Source organism: Spironucleus salmonicida, chromosome 8 (genome assembly GCF_000497125.1).
Source record: "Spironucleus salmonicida strain ATCC 50377 chromosome 8, whole genome shotgun sequence".
NCBI lineage: Eukaryota > Fornicata > Diplomonadida > Hexamitidae > Spironucleus > Spironucleus salmonicida.
In genome coordinates, this window is record NC_090603.1 from 844,457 (window position 1) to 868,246 (window position 23,790).

The 23,790-nt window shown below is 27.4% G+C and overlaps 12 protein-coding genes across 12 annotated transcripts; 8 read left to right on the top strand and 4 right to left on the bottom strand. All coding sequences in view use genetic code 6, as the record gives it.

Moving 5' to 3' along the window:
* Positions 1 to 341: 341 nt before the first annotated feature.
* Positions 342 to 845, top strand: SS50377_28232 (uncharacterized protein; the record flags this gene model as incomplete). The annotated part of the gene is made up of 1 exon (XM_067912008.1): positions 342 to 845. The coding sequence occupies one exon, from the start codon at positions 342 to 344 to the stop codon at positions 843 to 845; it is 504 nt and encodes a 167-aa protein (XP_067761030.1).
* Positions 846 to 947: 102 nt separating this feature from the next.
* On the bottom strand, positions 948 to 7,016 carry SS50377_28233 (uncharacterized protein; the record flags this gene model as incomplete). Its single annotated transcript, XM_067912009.1, has 1 exon — positions 948 to 7,016. One exon carries the CDS (start codon positions 7,014 to 7,016, stop codon positions 948 to 950), a length of 6,069 nt encoding a protein of 2,022 aa, XP_067761031.1.
* A 10-nt stretch (positions 7,017 to 7,026) lies between these two features.
* Positions 7,027 to 12,450, top strand: SS50377_28234 (uncharacterized protein; the record flags this gene model as incomplete). The annotated part of the gene is made up of 1 exon (XM_067912010.1): positions 7,027 to 12,450. One exon carries the CDS (start codon positions 7,027 to 7,029, stop codon positions 12,448 to 12,450), a length of 5,424 nt encoding a protein of 1,807 aa, XP_067761032.1.
* A 137-nt stretch (positions 12,451 to 12,587) lies between these two features.
* On the top strand, positions 12,588 to 14,195 carry SS50377_28235 (Trichohyalin-plectin-homology domain-containing protein; the record flags this gene model as incomplete). Its single annotated transcript, XM_067912011.1, has 1 exon — positions 12,588 to 14,195. The coding sequence occupies one exon, from the start codon at positions 12,588 to 12,590 to the stop codon at positions 14,193 to 14,195; it is 1,608 nt and encodes a 535-aa protein (XP_067761033.1).
* Positions 14,196 to 14,218: 23 nt separating this feature from the next.
* On the bottom strand, positions 14,219 to 14,938 carry SS50377_28236 (Palmitoyltransferase; the record flags this gene model as incomplete). The annotated part of the gene is made up of 1 exon (XM_067912012.1): positions 14,219 to 14,938. One exon carries the CDS (start codon positions 14,936 to 14,938, stop codon positions 14,219 to 14,221), a length of 720 nt encoding a protein of 239 aa, XP_067761034.1.
* A 29-nt stretch (positions 14,939 to 14,967) lies between these two features.
* Positions 14,968 to 15,885, bottom strand: SS50377_28237 (uncharacterized protein; the record flags this gene model as incomplete). Its single annotated transcript, XM_067912013.1, has 1 exon — positions 14,968 to 15,885. One exon carries the CDS (start codon positions 15,883 to 15,885, stop codon positions 14,968 to 14,970), a length of 918 nt encoding a protein of 305 aa, XP_067761035.1.
* A 61-nt stretch (positions 15,886 to 15,946) lies between these two features.
* On the top strand, positions 15,947 to 16,606 carry SS50377_28238 (RNA polymerase II subunit Rpb5a; the record flags this gene model as incomplete). The annotated part of the gene is made up of 1 exon (XM_067912014.1): positions 15,947 to 16,606. One exon carries the CDS (start codon positions 15,947 to 15,949, stop codon positions 16,604 to 16,606), a length of 660 nt encoding a protein of 219 aa, XP_067761036.1.
* An 11-nt stretch (positions 16,607 to 16,617) lies between these two features.
* Positions 16,618 to 17,145, bottom strand: SS50377_28239 (Transmembrane domain-containing protein; the record flags this gene model as incomplete). Its single annotated transcript, XM_067912015.1, has 1 exon — positions 16,618 to 17,145. One exon carries the CDS (start codon positions 17,143 to 17,145, stop codon positions 16,618 to 16,620), a length of 528 nt encoding a protein of 175 aa, XP_067761037.1.
* A 63-nt stretch (positions 17,146 to 17,208) lies between these two features.
* Positions 17,209 to 18,873, top strand: SS50377_28240 (Transmembrane domain-containing protein; the record flags this gene model as incomplete). Its single annotated transcript, XM_067912016.1, has 1 exon — positions 17,209 to 18,873. One exon carries the CDS (start codon positions 17,209 to 17,211, stop codon positions 18,871 to 18,873), a length of 1,665 nt encoding a protein of 554 aa, XP_067761038.1.
* A 51-nt stretch (positions 18,874 to 18,924) lies between these two features.
* Positions 18,925 to 19,965, top strand: SS50377_28241 (Band 7/Mec-2 family protein; the record flags this gene model as incomplete). The annotated part of the gene is made up of 1 exon (XM_067912017.1): positions 18,925 to 19,965. The coding sequence occupies one exon, from the start codon at positions 18,925 to 18,927 to the stop codon at positions 19,963 to 19,965; it is 1,041 nt and encodes a 346-aa protein (XP_067761039.1).
* Positions 19,966 to 20,033: 68 nt separating this feature from the next.
* On the top strand, positions 20,034 to 20,492 carry SS50377_28242 (Transmembrane domain-containing protein; the record flags this gene model as incomplete). The annotated part of the gene is made up of 1 exon (XM_067912018.1): positions 20,034 to 20,492. The coding sequence occupies one exon, from the start codon at positions 20,034 to 20,036 to the stop codon at positions 20,490 to 20,492; it is 459 nt and encodes a 152-aa protein (XP_067761040.1).
* A 256-nt stretch (positions 20,493 to 20,748) lies between these two features.
* On the top strand, positions 20,749 to 23,757 carry SS50377_28243 (uncharacterized protein; the record flags this gene model as incomplete). Its single annotated transcript, XM_067912019.1, has 1 exon — positions 20,749 to 23,757. One exon carries the CDS (start codon positions 20,749 to 20,751, stop codon positions 23,755 to 23,757), a length of 3,009 nt encoding a protein of 1,002 aa, XP_067761041.1.
* Positions 23,758 to 23,790: the final 33 nt, after the last annotated feature.

Below are 23,790 nucleotides of genomic sequence, written 5' to 3' on the forward strand. Positions count from 1 at the left end.
TGTTTGTCTTGATACATAGTTGGTTCTGTTGATAAAAATAAAATTTGATTATGATTCTTATTAGAAAATATGACTTTTAGAAATTGAATTAATACGAAGTTATGTTTCAAATTTCTTATTTTAGCGCTAATATGTCAAATAGATTATTACCAATATAGTAGGACCGTATTAAAGTCACTATAAAATCGGTTTTTGTAAATACAAAATTATATATTATGTATAATTTTACTATTATTTCTCAAAAATTAAACAAGATTAGTAATATTATATGACTTTATAAAAAATTATTTATATAAACTCCTTTCCTATACCGCCCCTTTCCATAAATTCCATTTTTTTAAATGATTAAATCTAAGCTCACTGCGTAAGAAATAGAGATGTATTTGTTATCTTTACGTAATTACTTTTAAAAGTAACATAGCTTATCATATCTACCAACTGATACTGAAGCATATAAGCTTTATCGGTCTTCCCCTTCAAAAAGATTATGGGGAGATATTGCTTAAATGACAAACATAGATCGAACCAAAGTATATAAACATTATTCATTCACTTATACAAGAAAGTTTCACCCTGATATTTCTGGAGAGATTCAAAATAGTTTAAATCTACTGATTGAAAATAATGGTAATATCACTCAATTTGAGAAATAGAATGATTTGCATCATGATGTATTGGACTAATATATAAGATACTACAAGAGAAAGCATAATAAATCTAGGACACCTCAAAATTCTCCAGTTTAATTAGCATTGAAAAATTGTAAATCTGAAGAGATGAGGGCATTGATTTTAGCGGTATATTAAATGGAAGAACCTGCATTATAGTAACTTCTATTAGAGTGATTTTGGTGTGTTTTACATACAAGTATAGTATTATTATATCTGCACATTTTAGTGCATAAAAAGATAACAAATTTGTCATTATAAGATGAATAAAACATATTCTCACTCTTTTTGAGTCATAACTTCCTTTTCTGTATATTATAAATAATTAGTACTCGATATCATGGCTGCTAAAAACTTTTTTTATTATAATAAGATAAGTACACTATTTCGCATTTCTTCTAACATATTACTTTACAATTTGTTATGTATTATAATCTAATCTGCTTGATTTAGTCTATTTTTAATCTCTCTTATTAGTGAATCTGAATGATTAACTGATTGGAATGTCTCAAAAATTTGACAAAACATCTGCATATTAATGTCTCTACCATTTGTTAGGATTTCAATTAAATTTATAGTCACCTAAGGGAAAATTTTACTTAATATTTAATGTGCTAGGTTAATGGAAATATTATCCTGATTCGTAGAATTTTTAAATAATTTAATTATTTGTTAAGAACTAGATGTTCGTTTTTCGGAAAAATATGCTACAAGTATTAAAAGCGAGAAATGAATAGAATTTGTAGACTTTGATGAAAACACTGAGAATGACTTTTAATCATTAATAAATAATTATTTTGATTTTTGGATTATTTAATGCTTATCCAATACCTATGGTTTTGTTGCTTGCATAAGTGTTAACGTGGCAGGGTTAATATTATCTAAATCATACAGGTTTCTACAATATTTATAGTAAATAAGAGTATCAATATCTAATATATTAGCTAAAAATAATCTGAATATTTCTATTTCATGATAATAGTTTGACTATTATTAGATCCAATAACTTGTATTAACAATGATTAACCAAAGGAAACGACTGGCAAGTTTTTTAATTCCAAATTTATCTAGTATGTATTTTGCTAAAAATTTAGAGAATGTAAAATCTGAATTTTTCTAGTTCAAGTTATATATAATATGGTAATCTAGTTCAAAAAACATTTATCGTATGAATTTTATAATCCACTATTCTGGTTTAATTTAAATATCTGGCGGAAGCTAAACAAACGAAACATTTTTATCCGAATCAAACTGTAAAACTTTAGTCATCTGCTTCTAGGCACATAAATTTAAATCGATTATTTCTTTAAGTGAATCAAATTTACAAATATATGTAACTGAATCATTAATATCTAATTTTTAGATTGTGCGCACTTACTCAAAACTAAGCTAAGAAATGGTAATGTTAGCGGTAATAAGATTTTAAATATTATTATCCATTATCATAGAATCAAAAGATGAAATGATCTATAAATTTTTAATAACTTTTGACAACGTAAAAATATTCTTCATTATTTATTCCTTAAACATAGAAGTTTATTATAGTAATTTAATTTATTTTTAGTTTTATTGATAAGTTTAATTTTAAACAAACATATCCATTTGGTTACTCATCATCTTAACTGCCTCTGTGCCTTCATATCTATCAACTCTTTATTTTTATGAAGAAGCAATTTGATCATATTTAACTAATTTCTAAACTTCCCTTTATTTGTTTATTAATTTTTTCAACTACCGTCGATAATTTAGAGCTGCTTCATATGGTGATATAAATCTATTATTTTCTAATTAATAAGTAGTAGGTTTAGGTGCTTTTTCAAGATTAATTTTAAATTAAATATTTTTATATTATTGTTTATCAAAAATTTGTTGTTTTAAATCTTATAATTATTTTTTAGAATAAGAAATCAAAACTGAGCAGTCTGGTTCAGCTTAGTCTGTAGTTTTATAGATATTTCTTTTCATATTATATTGCAGACTACGCTCGTAATCAAGTGACTGGGGTTTGTTTTATGCAATTAGTTATTCGTGTTCTAATAGCTTATTTGGAGATTAAGATTTTTTAATGACAAACTAAGGAGAATCTACGTCATAATATTTATTAGTATTTTATTGTCTTTAAATGTCTAATTCTTGAATTGCCTAAAGCTTTATTTCATAATCCTATTCTAAAAATTTTTTCTCTTAGTCCCTTTCTAGCTTAACCTTTTCTGCTTCTTTTTATAATTTAAGTTCAAATTCTTAATATGCTATATCTTGCTTATTTTTAATAACGTCCTATTACTATTTCTTTAACTTTATAATATCGATTATAGGCTTTTTAGTGATTTAGTTATCTTTTTGATAATCTTTAATTAATTATTATTTCTATAATGCTTCTTATTACACTTTTTCTATTTTTAGCTCAATTGAACTCTTCTCAGTTCTAATTTTCTATTCCAACGGTTTAACATATTGAGGCGTAACAGGTTTTATATCTTAAACATCATAATCAGCAGACTCAAACTCAATCTATTCTTCAAATTCTACGTTGGTATCCATAAAATGATCAGTATTAATAAATATTTCAGTTTCTATACTGGGCAATCTTTATTTTATACCAGCTTTAATTTACTACTCGATTTTTGCTCTTTATGTATCAATTGGATCTTAGTTTGGAAATAGTTATGTTGCATTTAATTTAACAACGGTTATATCATCTAATTTATCTTACTTTTATAGTAAAAGTTTTGCATCTAAATTATCAAACTATGGTTTATTAATTTATATTAATAGACCTTTGATACTTTTTTCTTCTTCTTATAGTGATACTTACTACTATACTGCTGAAGACTAGAAATTAGGAGAAGAATCTTGCAATCGTGATGAAGATTTTAATAGTTTTGATACCTTTTTGGATAACTTAGCTTATAGTTAGAATGGGTCAACATATTAAGTTTCGATATTAACACCTTATATACTGACTTGAATTCCTGAAGATTTTACTTCTGAAAATATTTATTATTTATATGGTTCATATTAAAGATTACCAGGCTAATTATTATTTTAAAGTTTCAATCGTTCTATTTCTTATTTCAATTTATCTTATTCATTCTTTTATTTTATAAAAGATTACATTAAGGAATTCTTCAGATTATTCGATGAGTTAGTATTAGTAAGTACTGCCTGTTCATCAATTTTTTCTCCTCTAAGTTCATATTACAACACATCTTCTTCTTAAATATTAAGTTCATCTAATAATTATTATTAACATCTAACACATAATTATGTTACAATATGCTCTGTATTTTCAGTATCAATAGGAATAAAAGTAGTTTGTTATTGTTCATCTTACTATTATTTTTGATTCATTTCTGATAATAATTCGCAGATATCTGTTTACACTTCTGTTGTTATGATTACAGGAGGTATTGAGGCTTACAATAATTAGCTAGGATCTTTTTTAGCAATAGCTAAAATTAAATTTCGCATCTCATAAGGACAACTATCAATATTAAATTAAGACGTTGCAGGCTTCTAACTATAACTATTTGATTAATTTTTATCGTTTCTAGACTTAGTTATAGGAGTATTTGTTTTAGATAGTGGTTTATTAATATTTAAGTTCGACGTAGAAGTATTAGAATTGAGTTTATTAGAATTACTATATGAACTATTTTATTAGTCAGTTTATTAACTATTAGCTACATCTTAAGATAAGTGTTGTTATTATTCATTAAGTTAAATAATAAGTAAAACTGGTTCCGTTTATACTTCAGTATTACTGAACACCCCAATAAAATTTTCTAAATTAAGTATATTATCAGGATCTTTGCTATCATTATTAATAAATGACATTTATTAACTATCAATAACTGGTCTATCACCTAATGACGTTGCTAAATCGCCAGCTTGATTTTGATGCAGTGATGATTGTGATTATGAAATAGAACCAGATCTACCTACAGATATATTGATTCTATCTTAGATAATTATACCAGTATTAATTTGAACTCCAAAGTCAACTCCTTAAACTTAGCTAGTATTAATCTATGAGTTAGACTAATTTTTAGTTAAATTTGTGCTAGAATTCTTACCAGATTTATTATCTTTTAGTTATGGTGGCAGGCCTTATTTTTTACCACTTTTTAATGTCGTATCTTTTGTAGACTATTTTGCTGACACATTTTCTAGGATATTTTAAGGCTAATTCTAAATTATTAATTCACACTAAATAGTAGCATCAGTATATGTTACAACTTATTTAGAATTTGCAATATGTTCCACTGTATCCATGTTCCTTGAGGTTGACAGTCTATTAGTTTTAATTTTATTAGAAGAAGATCTAGTAGTCATAATTTCTGGGGATGTCCTAAGATCAGGCAAAAGAGATTTTGTAAAATTTTCAAGGTTGATTCTATCAATATCTGGTATATCCTCAAATGATGTAACTGTTTTAATTAATTATGAATTTGCTGCTTATAAAAGGTGTGATACCAATTGTTTTCGATCTATATCTTATGATTCATCATTGGCTTTAAGTAATTCATCCTAAAATTGTTTTGCCACTGTTTTCATAGAATTTACAACATGAGTATAAATGTTAAATTTGTTTTCATTCTTTTTCATCAACAATAAATTTTACTATTTAAGGTCGTTTATTAATAACAATAAATCCCCTTATGAATCTGAGCTCATTTTCCTTGAATTGTGAATAAGTTAGTCTAAATCCATTACAGTTTTCTAAATTTAATCTTATTTAGCTTTCAATTTTTATAAATCAGTTTCCATCTTTAATTATGTATACATATTTTTATATTTTTAATACTTTTATGCTAATAGTTAATCCCTAGCTTTTAAATCATTAAGAACATTAACTGATACATAATTTTCTTGTAAAGATTACTTAAGTTCAATAATCATTGGATTATTTGTAAACTTTGAAAATATTTAATCAAACTCCAAATTTTATGATTCAAATATTTGTTAAACTTATTCTTCTTCTTATTCTGATAATTCAGTAAGGTTAATTTATTTTTCTTATTTTCTAGCTATATCAAATAACTTACTGGGCTATTCTTCTAATTCTTAAAAATCTCCAATTTTGAAAAAATTATGATGATCATCATAGAATTATATAACTTAAACAGAAGCATTTCTTGATTATCCTTTAACATTATCTAATTACTACTATTATTATTCTAAGCTCGATACAGAAGTATCTCTCTTCAAAAAAGACATTTATCGAGATAAGTTTGAAGAAGAGAATTGAGATTCATTAACTTATCTAGCTAATCCAGAATTTTTAGACTTCTACTACTGCAAAGTATAAATTTATTACTATTAAAATTAAATTTATCCATTTTATGAATTAAGTTAAGAATCCTTTTTAGAAATATTTAGTTATAAATCATTTATTTATAATTAAAGTTCTAAAATTTAGTTTTATAATACTTAAACTTATTCTATTCTTTTTGTATCCTGAGTTTTTCTTTTGTCAACTTCAACCTGGATCTAGTTTTCCAGAGAGAGGTGCATTTTTAAATTTTTTTAGATTGTTTCATTTAATTGAATTATCTTAATATCTCTTGACGAAAGTTCTGCATTTGCATTTTCTAGCTTACTTCTAATCATTGTCATATCTCCCACTAATTGGGTTTATCTCTGAGCAGATTTATTAAATTATTATTTGGAATGCTATGTATCTTATTAAATTTGTATCTTTTCTTATTAAAGCTTGTTTATCTAATCAACATAACCATTTTATTCTTTAAGTAAACTTTCATAGTCCAATTAAACTTTATATAATTCATCTTCAGCAGATACAAGTCTAAATTTATATAAGTCAGATTCTGCTTTAAAAAACTCTTTCTTAGCTACAGCTTCTTCTAAATCATTTTAAATAACTTTCATTTCCTCAGAGAGCGAAGATACATTATCTTTAAGCTAAATAATCTCTTTTGGCCTCAATTTATCATCAGTAACTAAAAAATCAATAACCTAGGACACAATTAATGTTGCTTATGAGTCATACTATTCTAACGAGTTTAGAGCTTATGCTGCTGCATTAACATAAAGCTCTATACCAGATACACCCTCAGATTGCTATAAATTAAAGATATTATTTGATTATTCTAAAAATGTAAGGAATGTTTAGGTTTTGGTATCATTATGGAGTTTGTCAGAAAATAATTATCGATACTGAGATGATTATGTCCGGAGACTTCGCCCATCTTCAGCGCGAGACTGTAGCCTCGACACAGACTATGAATTTTACGTGATTTCCATTTTTATTATGTGAATAATTATAGTATAATAGTTTGACAATACAATTATCAATTTATCATTTATTATCATTTAATACATCATATATGAAAAAATGCCAAATGAGGTACCTTCGCGTCTAACTTTACTATCAACCAAAATGAAACCATAACAACTCCAATATAAGTCACAAGTTATTTCTGATACAAATTTCATAGTGCATCATCACACTTTCTAAAAGTTTCTGGAAAATGACCATAACATCCAGAACCTATAACTTAAGTAGGCAGATGGCGCTCCAGATTTATATATTCGTGCAGCAATAGATGCTTTAAATTCGATCTAAAAAATCGATCCTACAGCATGCAAAGTTGTCAGATAAGTGCTCGACTTCTTCTTGACAGATTCGAAAATTAAGCCAAAGGAACTAGATCAAGCGGTTGAGAATTTACAGCAACTACAATTGATCAAAACTGACTTAGAAAATGCACTTGAAGATGCTACCTACCAGTTAAATTTTGCGAAAGAAGAAACAGACATATTCAAAACAAAACTCGTACAATCAGATGAAGACTTATCGCTTTATCAGTAGAAATGTCATAAACTTGATCGTGAATTAACAGAAGCAGAAAAACGAATTGTTTACCTCGAAAATTTTTTGAAAACAGAAAGGAAAGACGGTGTGTTTAGCCGTTTGCGTAAAAATGAGGCTATGTATCGCCAGAACGATTTGATTGCAAAGCAGATCGACTTGTAGACAGTTTTAGAAAAAGTTAAATTGAAACTGAAAAATGAGGAAACGAAAACGTAAGATTTAATTATAAAAAACCGCGATTTGCTAATTGAAATGGATTTAATCGTTTAAGAAAATGAGAAAATTAAAGCTGATACTAAACATGTACTGATTATTAGCGAATAACAATGCAATAAACTAGAAAGTCAAAATGGAAAGTAAAAGTACAAAATTATGTAATTAAATAATGAAGTCTAGAGGATGGAAGAGGTTATTCGCAAATTTAAACATCAAAATTAAGTTTTATTTAATAGAATTAGCGCTGGATGTGAAAATTAGAATTACAAGATACTAAGCACTCACGCTAACAGCGGAGATAATCGTTTGAATTAGTTTGATATTGAAGAAGATATGGTACAAATTGGTTGTCAAAACCAGTTCATTCAAACGTCGTATTTGCGTAAAAAAGTTAATAAGAATTTTGAGGATATTTTAGTCGATCCAGAGTTGCTTGATGCTGGAGTATTCGCTGACTTATTGATCTAGGATCTTTCTGAGGTTTCAGAAGATGATTATTGCTAGATTTTGAAAATTATTGAAACTGAGGTTCAGACATAACTGTAGAATTAAGAATAAGAATATTATGGAAAAGTTGATCTTGAACTGGTAAAATACTTAAAGAAATAGTAATATATTGAAGATTTGACATTTTAGCAGATATTGGAGGAGTAGACTGATCGTACGGAAAAATCGGTAATATAAATTGTGGATTTTTTAAAAACCAAAGCTTGCTCAATTGCAAGAATAACCAGGCATGTTAATTTCGAAAAATCCTTAATTAAGAAGTATCGAAAGTATAAGTTTTAATATAATATGTAGTCGTTGTAAATTGAGTATTTGTAAAAGTAGGTTAAGTGCGAGGAGATTTAATAGGTTATTTTAAATTTAGATAAGATACTAAAGCATACATTAACACAGACAAAAGGATAACAGATCGAAGGAACGTATTTAGAAAATACATTATAATAGGTTGAAGATATGAAAAAAAACTTGTTTGGAAAATTATAAGAAGCGGATTAAAATGAATTATAATACATGAAGTTATTGACTTAAGCAAGAACAATTACTGGATAAATCTAATAAGTTATCGATGTTTCAAATAGTAAAACTAGTAGAAATATTTCTTAACTTGATATGAATTAGTTTAGCTATAGTGAAACAATAACTGAGGACTCGTTTGATGGACCTAGGTCGATAATTTAAGTTACTAAAAAGCTTGGTATAGCTAAAAAATAATCATATAAGCCGGTTAAATTTTAGGATTTCATTAAGTAAGTATAACCAGATCTAGTGTTACTGAAGAAGAAAGTTGATGAAGGTTATAGTTTCTCAGATGATTATGAAGAATTGATAACATAAGTTCCAAAGCTAAATTTAATGGGTCAGTCTTTGCAGAAATTACAAATATCTTCTTAAATTAAATTAAATTCATCTAGGGAATCTATGACGTTGAATTCTAAAGCAATATTAGGATCTTCTGTTAAATAGAAATAAAGTTCACGTTGTAAAGAAAAATCTGGAGATCCATAATTATCCACTTAGGTAAAAAGTATAAAATTAGTTAATCAGGAAATTTAAACAATACAAGTAAGTATCTCTTAGTAAGTCAATAGTTATAACTAATCCAATAATAAATAACAAAATAGTGATTAGCTAAAATAGAAATAAAAACACTCTGCACCAGAATAATCTAAGAAACAAGTGGTTACTGATAAGTAAACAACATAGATAACATAAGATTAGTAGCTTATTACAACTTAATTGGTTGGTAACAGACAAAAATAGTAAATTTAAGTAAAAAATTTAGAAGTACTATAAGAACCAGACTATATGGTATAATAGTCAAATTATATAGAGTAATAATCGTTTGAACATATGTAAATAGCGATGACAGATTGTTCAACATAATTATTCATTGACATGTCTGACAAAGAAACTTAATTTAATATTATATTAAAGAATCTAGATCATGAGAACACTCCTATAGTATTATTAGATTAATTACAATAAACCGATTAAATTATTTTAGTTAATCAAGATATTTAGGTAATTGAAGAAACATTTGAGTAGAATATTATAACAAGCGAAGAAACACAGGTAGTTGATCAATTTATTAGCGAAGTCAATTAAGATAATATAATATCTATTGGTGTGTAAATATCTCAAAAATGTTAAATGTGTAAGTAATATATTATCAAATAGTAAGAATCATTAAATTTAATCAATAATAAATAACATGTTATTAATAAACTACTGGAAAAAGCCGATCACGAAAAACCCGAATTAGCAACAAGATCAACAAGTCCTTTACTTTTATCATAAGAGCATGTTGAGTATAGTTAGTTTAGTTCATAGTATGATTCTTTTAAGAAAACCTAGTCATAGAAGTATTTACCTCATTTTAACGAAGAATAATTTGGTATAAGAAAATAAATTATGAGAAATGTACAGAAAAATACACTCACGTACTTAGATAGTGTAAATCAGACAGCAAATTTGCATACTATTTTGGAAATAGGACATAAAATTATAAGAAATAATCACTAAATTTAAATCAAACTTAAAGAAAAAGAAATGGTTGAAGAACTAGAATAGTGCAATAAGATTGACGATTTGTCTCATTAAATTATTGATGAAAGGTTAAAATTAAAAGAAAAAATCGAGGATAATAACATTGGAGTCGCATAGTTTATTAAACTTGAGGTAGAGAAAGCAACAGAGGAGTTACAATCATTAGTTTTGGAAAGTCTTATTAATAAAGAAAATTCATAAGAGACATCGTCTTTTAATTTATAAAATTAGTCAAAATCCAGGATGAATTTTTCTGAAATATATTAACAATCCAAATAATAAAACTAATATAAAGCTTTGTATCCCAATTAAATTTTATAGGAAGGAGTTCATTTTTATGAGTGTGACTAGGTTTCATCATCAGATGTATTAATTAAAGATCTTTCAGATGAAATTGATCTAGAGTAAAATGATTAGCATGGTACACACGGTAATGAAGAGAAAAAAGATTATACAAAAAAGTTCATGAGTACTTTACGAAAATAAAATAAATAAAAATAAAATAATAGCTGTATGATTAATGAAACGATTGAAAAAGATGATTTATTGAAGGAAGTTAAGAAATATTATTCACAGTCTGTCGCAAAGCTCGAGAAATATTAATAGAATGATACATAGGCATTAAGTGTTTAACGTAAAAATATAGAATCATTACTAAAACACATCAATATGCAAGATTTAATTAATATTTCTTAGATAATTATAACATAAAGTAAATAAAAGTAACGTTAAAGTATTTTATAGTAAAAAAATGTATAACTAACTACGTAAAGCTATGAAGTTGCAGGAAATAAGTTCATTAGCCCATATAAGGCAGCATTAGTGTTTAGAAGATAAGCTGTTTCGCGAAAATCTAGTACTGCTCTCAGCTACTGCTAATAATCTGAAATTATTAATTAAGAGTACAATGGGCCATAGGTAATAAATGTAGAATGCCCTTAAGAATTAATGATAAATATAGATTATGTGAATATATATGATAAAATATATTAAAAATAAAAATTACCTACGATAATAACTTAGCGATTAGGTATTTCAACTCTAAAGTATAGTAATTTACTTGAGATTAAGACAATTCCACAAGAAAAAAATAACGTATATTGGGTTGGCATGCCTTATTGGGGCATCGATATTATTAATAAAATGAAAAATTTATTTAGATTCTTAACCTAAAAAGTGTATCACCCAAATGATCAAGCCAATTCAAATATGTAATTAAAATACACAGACTATATATAAATTCCTCCTGATATTTAGTTAAAAAATATATATTGGTTGATAAAATTCATTAGGTAATTTTATTATGAGGTGGATTCAATGTATGTAATGAAGATTATATAAAAAGATTAAAAAACAACATTTTTCGATGTATTAATTTAATTTATTAGCGAGAAATATGGAATTAAAGAATTAACATCACGGTTTATTTGGCAATTATTAGTAAACATTATATTTTAGTACTAACAAGATGATATAGACGAAGGACATAAGTCTGAAATCTTTTTCTTTGTACTTTAAATTTCAAATATTATCAAAGTTGATTAGTATGTTTTCTATAAATTTTGTAGAGCCCTATTTAGTTTAGATATTAGTAATCCTATGACATCTTAATTCTAGGAATTAGTTAAAACACATTCATGTAAGAGGTAGGAAATGATAGATAAATCAAAACAGATCTTTTAAAATGATATTGCTGCTCATTAGTTATTCTCAAAATAGATTTCATGCAACGTTGAAGAAGCAATTACGTTTTTAGTTTTGTATAATATTTCTGAGCTAGTAAAATAGCAAGATTCCATCAAAAATATATTCCAATAATTTTAAGAGAATAACTTTATTAATTAAATAAAAGCATTTAATATTTTAAAGAAAATAAATCCTTATTTAACAATGAATTCATTAAAAGAATTAGTAAATGAATAAGAATTTAGTTAAGAATTATTTATTAACATTTATCTTAACCTAGTAACACAGCCATAAGATTCTGTAATCAAATAATGCAAACACTTAATTAAAATGGTAGATAATATAGTCACTGAAAACAATATTGAAAATATAGATGACCAAAGGAATACTGTTTTATTCTGGTTTTCAACATAGAAATATGTGAAAGCGCTAATATTAGCCAAGTTGTTACTAAAAGACGTTTAGTAACTCGCACTTTAAAAATAGTGAGTTTAGGTTTATTTTTTAAGATAACTTATTTATTCTATAATCTTTGTTAATATATCTTATTATATAACTTTTTTCAATTTATTATTATATTATTATACAGATAATAGAAGCTTACTACACTTCCGCAAATTCCTAAGATGTACTCCCGCCAATCAATGCAAGATTATTATACACGCGAATAGACTAATGAATATAAACGCTAAGAACTTTAGCGCTTTGCAAACCAACATGTGGTTGGTAAAGATTAAGAAGCTAAGGAATCAACTGTACACATGCGTCAAAAGTAAAATATTGCACTTATCACAGGTGACGAGGAGAGAATCTATCAGGATCACCTTAAAAAGATTGAGAGAGAAAAAGAAGTGTAACTTAGAAACTAAAAAGAAGCAGAAGAAAACGATTTCTTCCATAAATAAGAAGTAGAACGCGTCAGACTCGCTGCAAAGCGCTAGATCGTCACACAAAACTGCCAAGAGCTTAAAGATCTCAGAAGGGCAATTGTTAATGCAGAGGCAAGCAAAGCCAATCACGAAACTATCCAGATCCACAAAGACCAAATTCAAGTAGAAAGAGAAGTTGAAAAAGTCCAAACACTAGAGGACCTTAAACTAGCAGCAGAAATTGAACGCTAACTTAAAATTAAAGAGATAGCTAGGGCTGAAAAAATGCATGAAGAACTCTACAACGGCATGCTATTTGATGCTGCAGAAAAATAACGATTAGCAGATGAATTCAGATAAGAAGAGCTCAATCTTGAAAAGAAAATGGTTTCTGAAGCCATCGCTGAAGCTATGGCGTTTAGACAATAATAAATTGATCAATATAATACCAAAGTAGTTAAAGCAACCACAGAACGCCGCGAATTTGAGTAGCAGCGCTAGCAGTTAAAGGCCAACTAACTCAAACTTGAACAGGAAGAACTATACAGAATTAACCAATATTAAAAAGAGTAGGACTAAAGAGATAAGAAGCGTAAGGAAATGTAACAGTTCAGGTAGCTCGCATTCGACGATTTGTTGAATAAAATAGCAACTTAATTAAAACAAAGAGAGGACAAAATCAACAAAATGCAGGCTCTCAGAATCGAGATTTAGGAGTTTTTGGAAGGCGAAAAACTTAAGGAGCGCGAGGCCGCAGAGCTTATGTAGAGAGCAAGAATCCAGTAAGATTTAATCCAAGCTATGCATAACTAATAGGCCGAAAGAGCTGGAAAAGAAGCAGAGTATCGTGAATACGAAGAATTTCACAAAAATCAGGTCATCGCCGCCTATCGTCACTCGTAGGAGCTAGAGGCTAAGGCTGAGCGTGAAAGAAGACAAATGGTTGCTGATTATAGAGAACAAATGGACAAGTAATTGGAGCTTCAAAGAGAGTAGCGTATGCAGGAGGAGGCTGAAATTCGCTTATTTGAGAAGAAAATGGCATCTGAGGGAGAATTAGACGATGAGGCTAAGTAGATGATTGCAGATGAGCGTGCAAGAATCATCAGAGAGTGTGCAACAAAGGTGTTTGATTATATGAATTAAGGGCAGTTAACCGAAGAGGATTTATCTATTATGCCTGAAGATATTTAAGCAAAAATCAAGGAAATAAGAACTGAAAGGAAGCTTACACAGGCAGGAGTAGGTGCCAAGGAAATGCAATATATTAGTTCGTCTATTGTTCCAAATAATCAGAAAGTGGTAGAAACAAAGCAAAAAGTCGAGGAAATGAAAAGAAAATATGATTGTGCCTTACCATGGTGATTTTCAAGTGAGGAATTATAATATCATTCAATCAAAGCGTCTTGAGGATTAAATTTCCAGCCAATAACAAGAACGCCCATGAACCATAATTTTCCCAAATTAGTTTTCATGTTATCTGGTATTGATTTTCGTTCTATTATTTAATTTGTCAAGTCTTCAACCTAAGTTATATCTCTACAGATTGGTTGATACCAAAGTGCAGAACCGGCTGCTATTGTTACAAGGACTATCAAACCACCTGCAGCAATCGGAACTATACATAGGGTTTTATTATCATCTTAAATATAGAAAAACAAAGAGAGATTTAAGATAACACTGAAAAGACCAATAATAGTAGCAGTCATGAAAAATTTGAAGAAATACGGCATATTCCAACATGCTATACAAGATTAGAAAATATCACAGTGATGATCGAACTTGCGCACACATTTCTCACATTAGGAGCAATGGTGTGCCCGTTATGGCCGCCGGTAGTTACATTTTTAACAAATTTCCTAGTACGGGTTATCGGATTATTCAACATATCCTGGATCATAAAATATTAATTGGATAGTAGAAGTTATGAAATTAATAGTGCAATATATTAGAAGAGAATCTAATGGTAAGGCAAAATACCACTAGAGGTAGCTTGAAAAAAAGATATTGATTCCTAATATAAAAAGAGAAACCAATGAAAAGGCTGACGTTGGCAATATTTTACGCAGTTACTATTTTTTTGTAAACTTGTAAAAAGTATTCTTCATTTTTATTATTAATACGAAGAATATAATAATCAAAATCCATCATCTCCTCCATAAGTTTTCTACTGATTGAATTCATCATACTCGTTTTCCTCTTCATTATAAGGTTGTTGGTCTTCATAATACTATTGGCCATCATCATAATATTAAAGACTAGCTTAATCTTGATGACCATCCGCACTAGCCTCATAAAATTCTTGTACTTCAGTAGACTATGATTCCTGATAATATTATTCTTCATTTTCTAATAGTTCTTCTTTACATTCTAAAGATTCTTCATCTATTTTATCAAAGAGTTCATCTTCTGGAGTGATTAATGAGATTTTTTCTTTCTAATTTAAAATTACATCAATATATAATTGCTCTCTTTCATCAGGAATAGGAGTATTACTATCATTTTTATTTCGATCTACCTCTTTATCATGGTTGAGTTATTAGTTTTTCTAAAATAGAATCTAATTACAATTATTGTCTATTTATTAAATATTTTGTTAACAATCAATAATTTATGCTGAAGTTTTTTATAGTTATGACTACATCTCTCTTTAAGCAAGTATAGGAGATTGATTCTGATTCTAAAAATCAAATACTCCTTAGAATTAAGATTATTATGTAGGTTTCTAAACTGGTTGTACAAACATTTGTGTATTAATTAAATTAACAGCAGGCTTATTGATATAAGGTTACTAAATTGCCGGCATTACACGTTATGAAGTTTATTGCTATAAAAATATAGTTTGTATATAAGCTTCATTTACTGCAAGATAACATTAAGTTGATACATTACTTAATGATACTGTTTAATTAATTGATTTATCTCCTAAATTAATTCTTCTTTACTCTGAAATAAGCAAATCAGTTTTAAATTGTACTAACTATTATTTCAATGAATTGACTTCCTAATAAAGGAATTGATTTGCTCGAACAATATTTTACATTTCATCTTCCATTTTTTAAAGTAGAAATAATATTAAACGGTATAATATTATGAAATTATTATTACCACTTCTCATGTCCGAACTTCCTTCGTCAAAAGATTGTTATAAGATTCGTCAGACATGTTGTGAAATGTTAGCGGATCGTGGTTATATTCTCAAAAATGATGCATTTGCATCATTTTAGGAATTATCAGTCTAACCATTTTTTGAATTTGAATAAAAATACGCATCTTAACCAACTAATTGGGTTTTATATGGAGAACATCTTACTAGAGTTAGCAAGAATACATCAGATAAAACTCCCGAGTCAATTTATTTATAGTGTATACCAGATCTTAAATCATAAACTTTGGATGATGTTTTGAATCAAATGCGAGAAAAGTTATATGACAGAATCATAATTGTTAGTTTTACAGGTTTACCAAAGAAACCTTTATAGGAAAAACTGGACATTTAGTCTAATGCTAGTAAAGTTATTGCTGAAGTTTTCTCCCATGATAGGTTGATTTTTAATATTACAAAACACTTTTTGGTCCCAAAGCACACTTTACTTACAGAAACAGAAAAGCTTTAAATATTAAAAACTTATAAGGTCAGTGAAGACCAGCTTCCAGTAATCGAGAAAACAGATCCTGTGGCTAGATACTTAGGATTAGACCAAAGGAATGTTGTAATGATCACTAGAATCAGTGAAAATAGCGGAAAATATATTAATTTCAGAATCTGTAAATGATAAATCATTTTTCACTTATATTTATTAAATTTATCAATGCATAATTTTTGAAAATACCAACCCATATATTAAGCTACAACTGGTAGTATTGTTCCATAAATAATTCCTCCGATAGCAACACCAATTTGGAGGGAAAATTAATTTTGCTGAACGATAAATATTAACAAGACAAGCCAGTTACATGCTATAAAAATTGTAATTTAATTCAACGTTACTCTGAGATTTTTAATAGAAACTATGCTAATATCCTGCTAAAATACGAAGCAATGGTGGTGGAATCCATATATATGTTTTCTGCAAAGTTTACATAGTTCATCATCTGGATTTTTAGTATAGCCAGGATTTTAAAATTAAAATTTAATGATTTATGCATAGGTCAGCACTAATAAGGTAAATTAAATTATCAACAAAAAACTACTGTGATTAGGCTTTAGTTATAGTAGAAAAAAATCTGTAAAAGCTAGTATAACAAATGATCCTAATACTAACATCATGAAAACCATTACTTTGAGAAAAATTACCAAAGGGCTGTATAGCATTTTCAATATTATATTATATTATATTATATAAAAATAAATAACACAATATTATTTTAGACAAAAATGATTTTCTTATCGTTCCTATTTGAAATTTCACTTTGTATTCTCAGAGGATACACTAGATCAACCTGTGGATCCTTTATGTACACTACTTTATAGATAGCTAATTAAATTCTCACTACTTATGCAGTTTATATTTGTAGGATTACAATTTAAAAATACTTTAAATTGAAATATAGACATTTAATGTCATCGGTATGTTTAGTATTAACCCTGATATCACTAATGGATATCGAAAATTCAAGACATACTCATATGAGATATACATCTCAGTATAGTGAACTCTTTGGAGTTCAAAATTATTTGTATAAAAATCTTGTTATCAATAAAGGTTATAAGTTATCGAATTCGAACTGGTTCATCGGTGAAATTATTAAAAGAGATAAAATACGGTTTTCTATAATGATAATATTGTTACTAGCTATATTATTTAATTTTTTCAAACTTAAAAAATATATAATTAAGCCTACAAAACGTCAAAGTATTGTTTATGGCATTTACATTGTAATAGTATCTGTTTTATATTACTTTGATATAAACCGAAATGCCACACCCGGTTATTGGCCGTATTTAAGAAGTCTTTTACCACTTGGCTGTACCAATTTCGATACAAAATTACCAAAATCAAACTATATTTCGTAAAAAGATCCACCATCTTTACTTTTGATATCACTAGAGTCATTTTCATCACATTACTTAGAAACTTATAAAAAAGACATTCCATTTATTACTTCTTTGCTATCTACGTCTATATTTTTTACAAATGCGTATTCGCACACAATTCCAACGTCAAATTCAGTTTTCTCACTATTTTCTTCGCTTACTGCACCAACTAGGACTACTGTTTCGGTTGGAGCCCATAATGCAATTGAATTTCCATTTTTCATTCCTTTTTTCAATCACACAAAATCAGCTATTCTTCCTTTTGTAGCTGAATTTGACAAAACAAATTAATGGTTTTAATAGTTCGATCAAATTTTCGACCAGATGCCAGTTGAAAAGAACAAATACAAATGGAAGCCAGATAGAATATCAAAGAATCAGGTCAAAACGACGCTCACAGCTCCATATTTATCCTTCTGGGCTACAGCAGAAGCCCATTATCCTTTTTTGGGATTTGATGACGAAGCGTACTATTAGCCTGCCGATAACGATATTGGGAGAGTTCTGCGGTACTTGGATTCGCAACTTGAGGATTTGATACAAGACGTAAAACAACCAATTTTACTAATTTCTGACCATGGTAGCGGAAAAGATTGTACAGATACTATTCTGTGTAAATTTGGGACCATTGCTAGTTTGATAAATTTCAACGAAAGCTATATCGTCGATCAGCCAGTTACTTAGAATTTTATCGTCAGATAGATGTTTTAAATGTTGTATGGGTTCTCCTACTAAGAAAATAACCTAATTTAGGACGGATTCGAGAGCTACATTTTAGAGAATAACGTGTTTCGTAAGTCAACTGCTCGTGAAAGATATAATAATGACTGTAAAGTGGCAAATTTGGAGAGAAATGGGGAAAACGTGTTATCATGGCTGTAAGTTTGCAGATTCTTCATATATGTAAATTATGTTTATATAATTGTGATTATTGTTGACGAACTGATAAGCTAGGATGGGATGTTTAATTTGGCAGTTGTAAAATAACGAATGTAAATAGAATGATGTAAACTATATATTATATCATAAATTGATTTGGCTAATTATTTTATAAATATGTATTATATATGGTTATAAGAATATAGTATCTTGAATATTAAAATGATCGCGCTTGTTATTTCAAACATTATAATCATTTTGATTTTTACGGTATGGTTTATTATATCATGTTGTTATATCATTGTTCCTGAACGTAAAACTGTTATTATAGAACGGTTTGGTAAGTATCATAAATAATGTGCGTCTGGAATTTCTTCAATTTTCCCATTTGTAGACAAACCACGGAAGATAAATTTCATTTTCGTAGAAATGTCTAATAAAGATGATGGTGTGGTCGTTAGAACTAAGCTGTTGGAATAAATTATTGATTTGCGTGAAAATATTTTAGATTTCGAAAAATAAACTGTTATCACTGCGGATAGAGCTATAATTAATATTGATGCAGTGTTATTCTACAAAGTTACCGACCCTCGCTTGGCTATGTTTAGGGTAATAAATTTACCTTATTATTTGAAGCACTTATCTAGATCAATTTTGCGTGATATTATTGCTCAATTAACCTTAGATGATTTACTTTCGTAAAGATAGTTTATCAACGATTAATTATAGGATCTTCTTGAGTCGCATACTCTAAGAATTGGAATTACTATTTCAAGAGTAGAAGTTTAAAATATTATTATGTAAGAATAAACTGCAGCAGCCTTAACTTTATAGTTGATTGCTGAGCGTGAACGTAGAGCTAGTATTTTAGATGCTGAAGGTAATCGTGACAGCTTAATTATTCTATCAGCTGCAAACTCTACTGCTTAAATTATTCATTCTGAGGCTGATAAGAAGAATATGGTTATGATGGCTAAGGCGTATGCTAAAGTTTAATAAATGGAAAGTAAGACAAATGTAGAGGTATTAGCGGCATTCTAATCAAAATTAAAGGCAGCAGGTAGTAGTATTCGTGGGTATGAATTTTTATTGAAGCTTAAATATATTGATCAACTCAAGAAAAATTCTGAATTTGATAAAGTTGTTATAGGCCCTAATTAAGGCTTTAAGGATATTGAAGATTATAATATTAAAGCAAAGGAAGAATTAAGTGATTGATGTTCTTTTTTCTTAAAATAAATCTTAATATATTATTCTGATAGGCTTCATAATTTTCATTTCTTTCAATGGAAAGTAGCATGTCAAAACTTTAGCTTGTAACTTAACTTATGAAATAAATACCAATATATTATGAGTCTATAAACTTAAAGGATCCATTGGTTGCTATTTTGTTTTCTGTTACGGGAACGATTGCCGTGTCCTTAATAGCTTTTAGAAGAAAACCTTTAGCATAGTTGTTTATTCTTTTAGTCAATATGATAATCATTCATAATACTAGAAGAATTCATATCTATTTATCAGATAACCAACCACAGCTATTGTTAAACTAAATGATTAGTTAAAACTATTTTGAGGATGAAGGAAAATTTGTGCTATTTATTCTTACATTACCAATTTTTATAGTATCAATGTTATCTAGTATTAATCTTATTTACCTTGTTATTAAAGAGACTAAGAATGTCCATAAAGAGATAGAGTTGATAAATTAAGATAGGAAAAAGTAAAATACAGAGAAAACTGATTGACATCAATTATTATATTATAAATATGAATATATGATTATACATTTTCACTTCATTAATGGTGTAAATTTTAGTTCATGTATTTTTATAGATATTCATGTGAACCTCTACGCCAATAATGAACTTAGAAATTTGACTATTAGCTAGTTTTTAGCTTAATTTTCAATTTTTAACTAAGAACAGTTTCCAACTTTTTATTATAATATGTAGCTCTCTAAATAGTTACCCAACTAGATTGTATGATAATAGGTCCTTTAAAATGATTTTTAAAAAAATTATATCAAAGATTATTTCTTTATACAACCATCTATTTCTCTAGATTCTCACTATATTATATTTAAAATTGAATATTTTTATTATTATTATATATGGTTCTATAAAATTATCCAAAACCTAAATGTCCCAAAACCATGTAAAATTCATTCCACGTTATATAGAAAATTCAATATCGATAGGTTCTAATTTTATGTAAAGTTAATAGAATTATGATGCTAGTAAGTCAAAAATAGTAAATTCAATTAATCTTTCTTTTGAACCATCTATGCAAAATACCATTTAGGCTATTTCAGGATCTAATATTAGTAAATAAAAGTTGAAAAATACTAATAATACTATATAAAACTCTGTATCAGGGATTAAATTTGACCAATTCTCTCTTACTGAATTGATATAACCAGATAATGTTTCATTACTTAAAACCAATCAATTTGAAAATTCAATAAAATAATGTAGTCCAAAGCTGCTATAAAATTCGATTTTTTACTCTAAGAAAAGCCCACAATCAACTCTCTTTAATTCAGTATATACACCGAATCCACTTCCAGATTCAACTTCACCATCACCATTTCATCCATCTCCATAACAATCTCCCAATTCTTCATGCTCCACTACACCAGTTAGTGAATTATCAGAACGCTCTTTACATATTAATTCCTTAGAAAATCCAATAATTCAAGAACTTTTACCATTAAATCTATAATTTGACATTCAAGAAATCTAGCTCACAAATTAGCTTCCTCAATTCATTTCTGTATATTTGAAGGATATAAATAGAGCAAAACTGCGAAGTTTAAATGTTCTGATTTCCACTTTGCTTGCAATCGAAAAATCGAAGCTTGAAATATAATTTTCGGACCTTTAGGATTCACTAATTGCGACTGGTCTAAATGGTTCAATCGTTCACTAAATTAACCCTTTCAAATAGCATTTTCTACAAGTATGGAAGCTATATTTCAAAGTTCAAATTTCACGAAAACGTTTTGTCAAAAAAATATATTTAGACAGAATATAGTTATTTGTTAGATATGCATTTCAATAGCTACGAAAATATAGTAACATAAAACGATAATTTTCCAAAATTGATATATGTTTTTATGGTACAAAATTTATTGAGAACTTGAAATTTGAAGTTTCAGTTAAAAGGAAGAAGGAATAAGAAATTAGAGTTAAATTGGCTAATTCTATTTTTGGTACCAGCCCACAAGTAATGGAAAATAGTGTCTTTATTGGCAATGCAACAATTTAAAGTGTATATAATGATAAAAATGATAAAATATAGAAATAGTTTTCTAAAAAGTTTTTATGTGATTTCTTAGTCAAATTATAAGTTGAATCAGTAGTGCAGTTTAAATATAATGATAATATAGATTTGATGGTGAGTAGTAGATACGATGATTAATTAGTAACTAATGTATTCAATTTGTTAAAAGATAGTATTTCTAAGAGGTTTCTTATTAATTTTGAAGGATAATTTCATAAAGTTAGAATTTTTAAGTAGTTAATTTAGGTATTTAATAAAATTAAAGTTTTTCAATCATATGCTGATAATTTTAAGGATATTACTATTGCCTAAAAGATATTAAAGCTGCTTTTAAATGAAGTACAGTGTCGTCGAGATAGAAAAGAGCGTTTTATAGTATTATCTGTTTAAAAATTATGTTTAAAAACAGCATTCTCTAGCATTTCTTTAGTAACATAAGAAGTACATAGATTGAAAAAAATAGAAGTATAAATCAATTAAAAATACTTTTATACCGTAAAATTTAATATTTTTTATAATATGAAGCTATAGATTTAAGTATAAAAATATAATAAAAAGTACTAACTAAGACTTAAGTAATTGACTTTTAACGTGTTAGTATAACAGGTTCCCCGTTAAAAACTATTAAAATCTGTCATTGATTAAGCATTAACTAGATATAAAACACTTATAGTTAAAAATTAAATAGAGTAATCTTCAGTTTTCAAGTATAGCTTAAAATAGAAACATTTTTTCGCCTGGAAAATAACTATTAAATAAGAAAAAATCGAGTCTAAAAATAATATATTAGCATGTTAATTTTCTGAATTCAAATTGATGAAACACTCTTTTTATACTACTATTAATTAGTTTCAAATATTATAAATAGGTGAATAGAAAATTTCACTATCCAGATCTATAAAGCTTTTAACAGTTATGCGTAATTAAAATAAACTTATGAAAGATCGATTTTCTACTTTAAATAATTGGGCTGATAAATTTTTGGAAGTTAGAAATGATCCAAAAAAAATCCAAATTAATGTATTTGGATAATTTAAAAATGTATTCACAGCAATAAAGTATAGCAAAAAAATACTGTAAAACAAAGTTATAAGAACTATTTTGAAGTATTCTTGCTCTATTAAACACTTTTAGAAAATATAGTAAATGTAAAAAGTTGTTACTTTAAAATAAACCTTTTACTATATAAAGAAAGGTATTGCTTCAGCAAAGTATCACAAGAATTTGTTAATTAAAAATTCAATATTTGGACTTAAAATAGGAAACAGAAACTTAATGGAAAATTATGAAATAGCTGAGACGCATTTAAATGATACACTAATATAAAAAACATTTAAAATGCTTAGAAAGGAAAAATCTCTAAACGATCTATACGAAACAAGTTTACAGTAGGGAGTTACTTCATTTCGAAAATATTATTTCAAAAAATGGCTTGTTTTTTATTTTTCAAAAAGAAAAGTATATTTCTTACATGTAAAATGCTTATAGTATTAACAATAAAAAATAAAAATGTGGGCAAATGAAGTTAATGTGTGTAAAAAATAAAGTAGCATACTTGCTAGAATTGGTGTTCACAGTTCTATTCAAATGTTATAAAAATCAGGAATATCGTGTAATAATACTGTTCAAACTGCTATTGTGGTTTAAGATTTCAAAAATATGCTCAAGGCATTTTTAACATGGAGATGGAGACTAAGATAGATACGGAAATGGGAAATGCATAGATGACCAGATATTCATTTTATAGTTTTCATAATATAA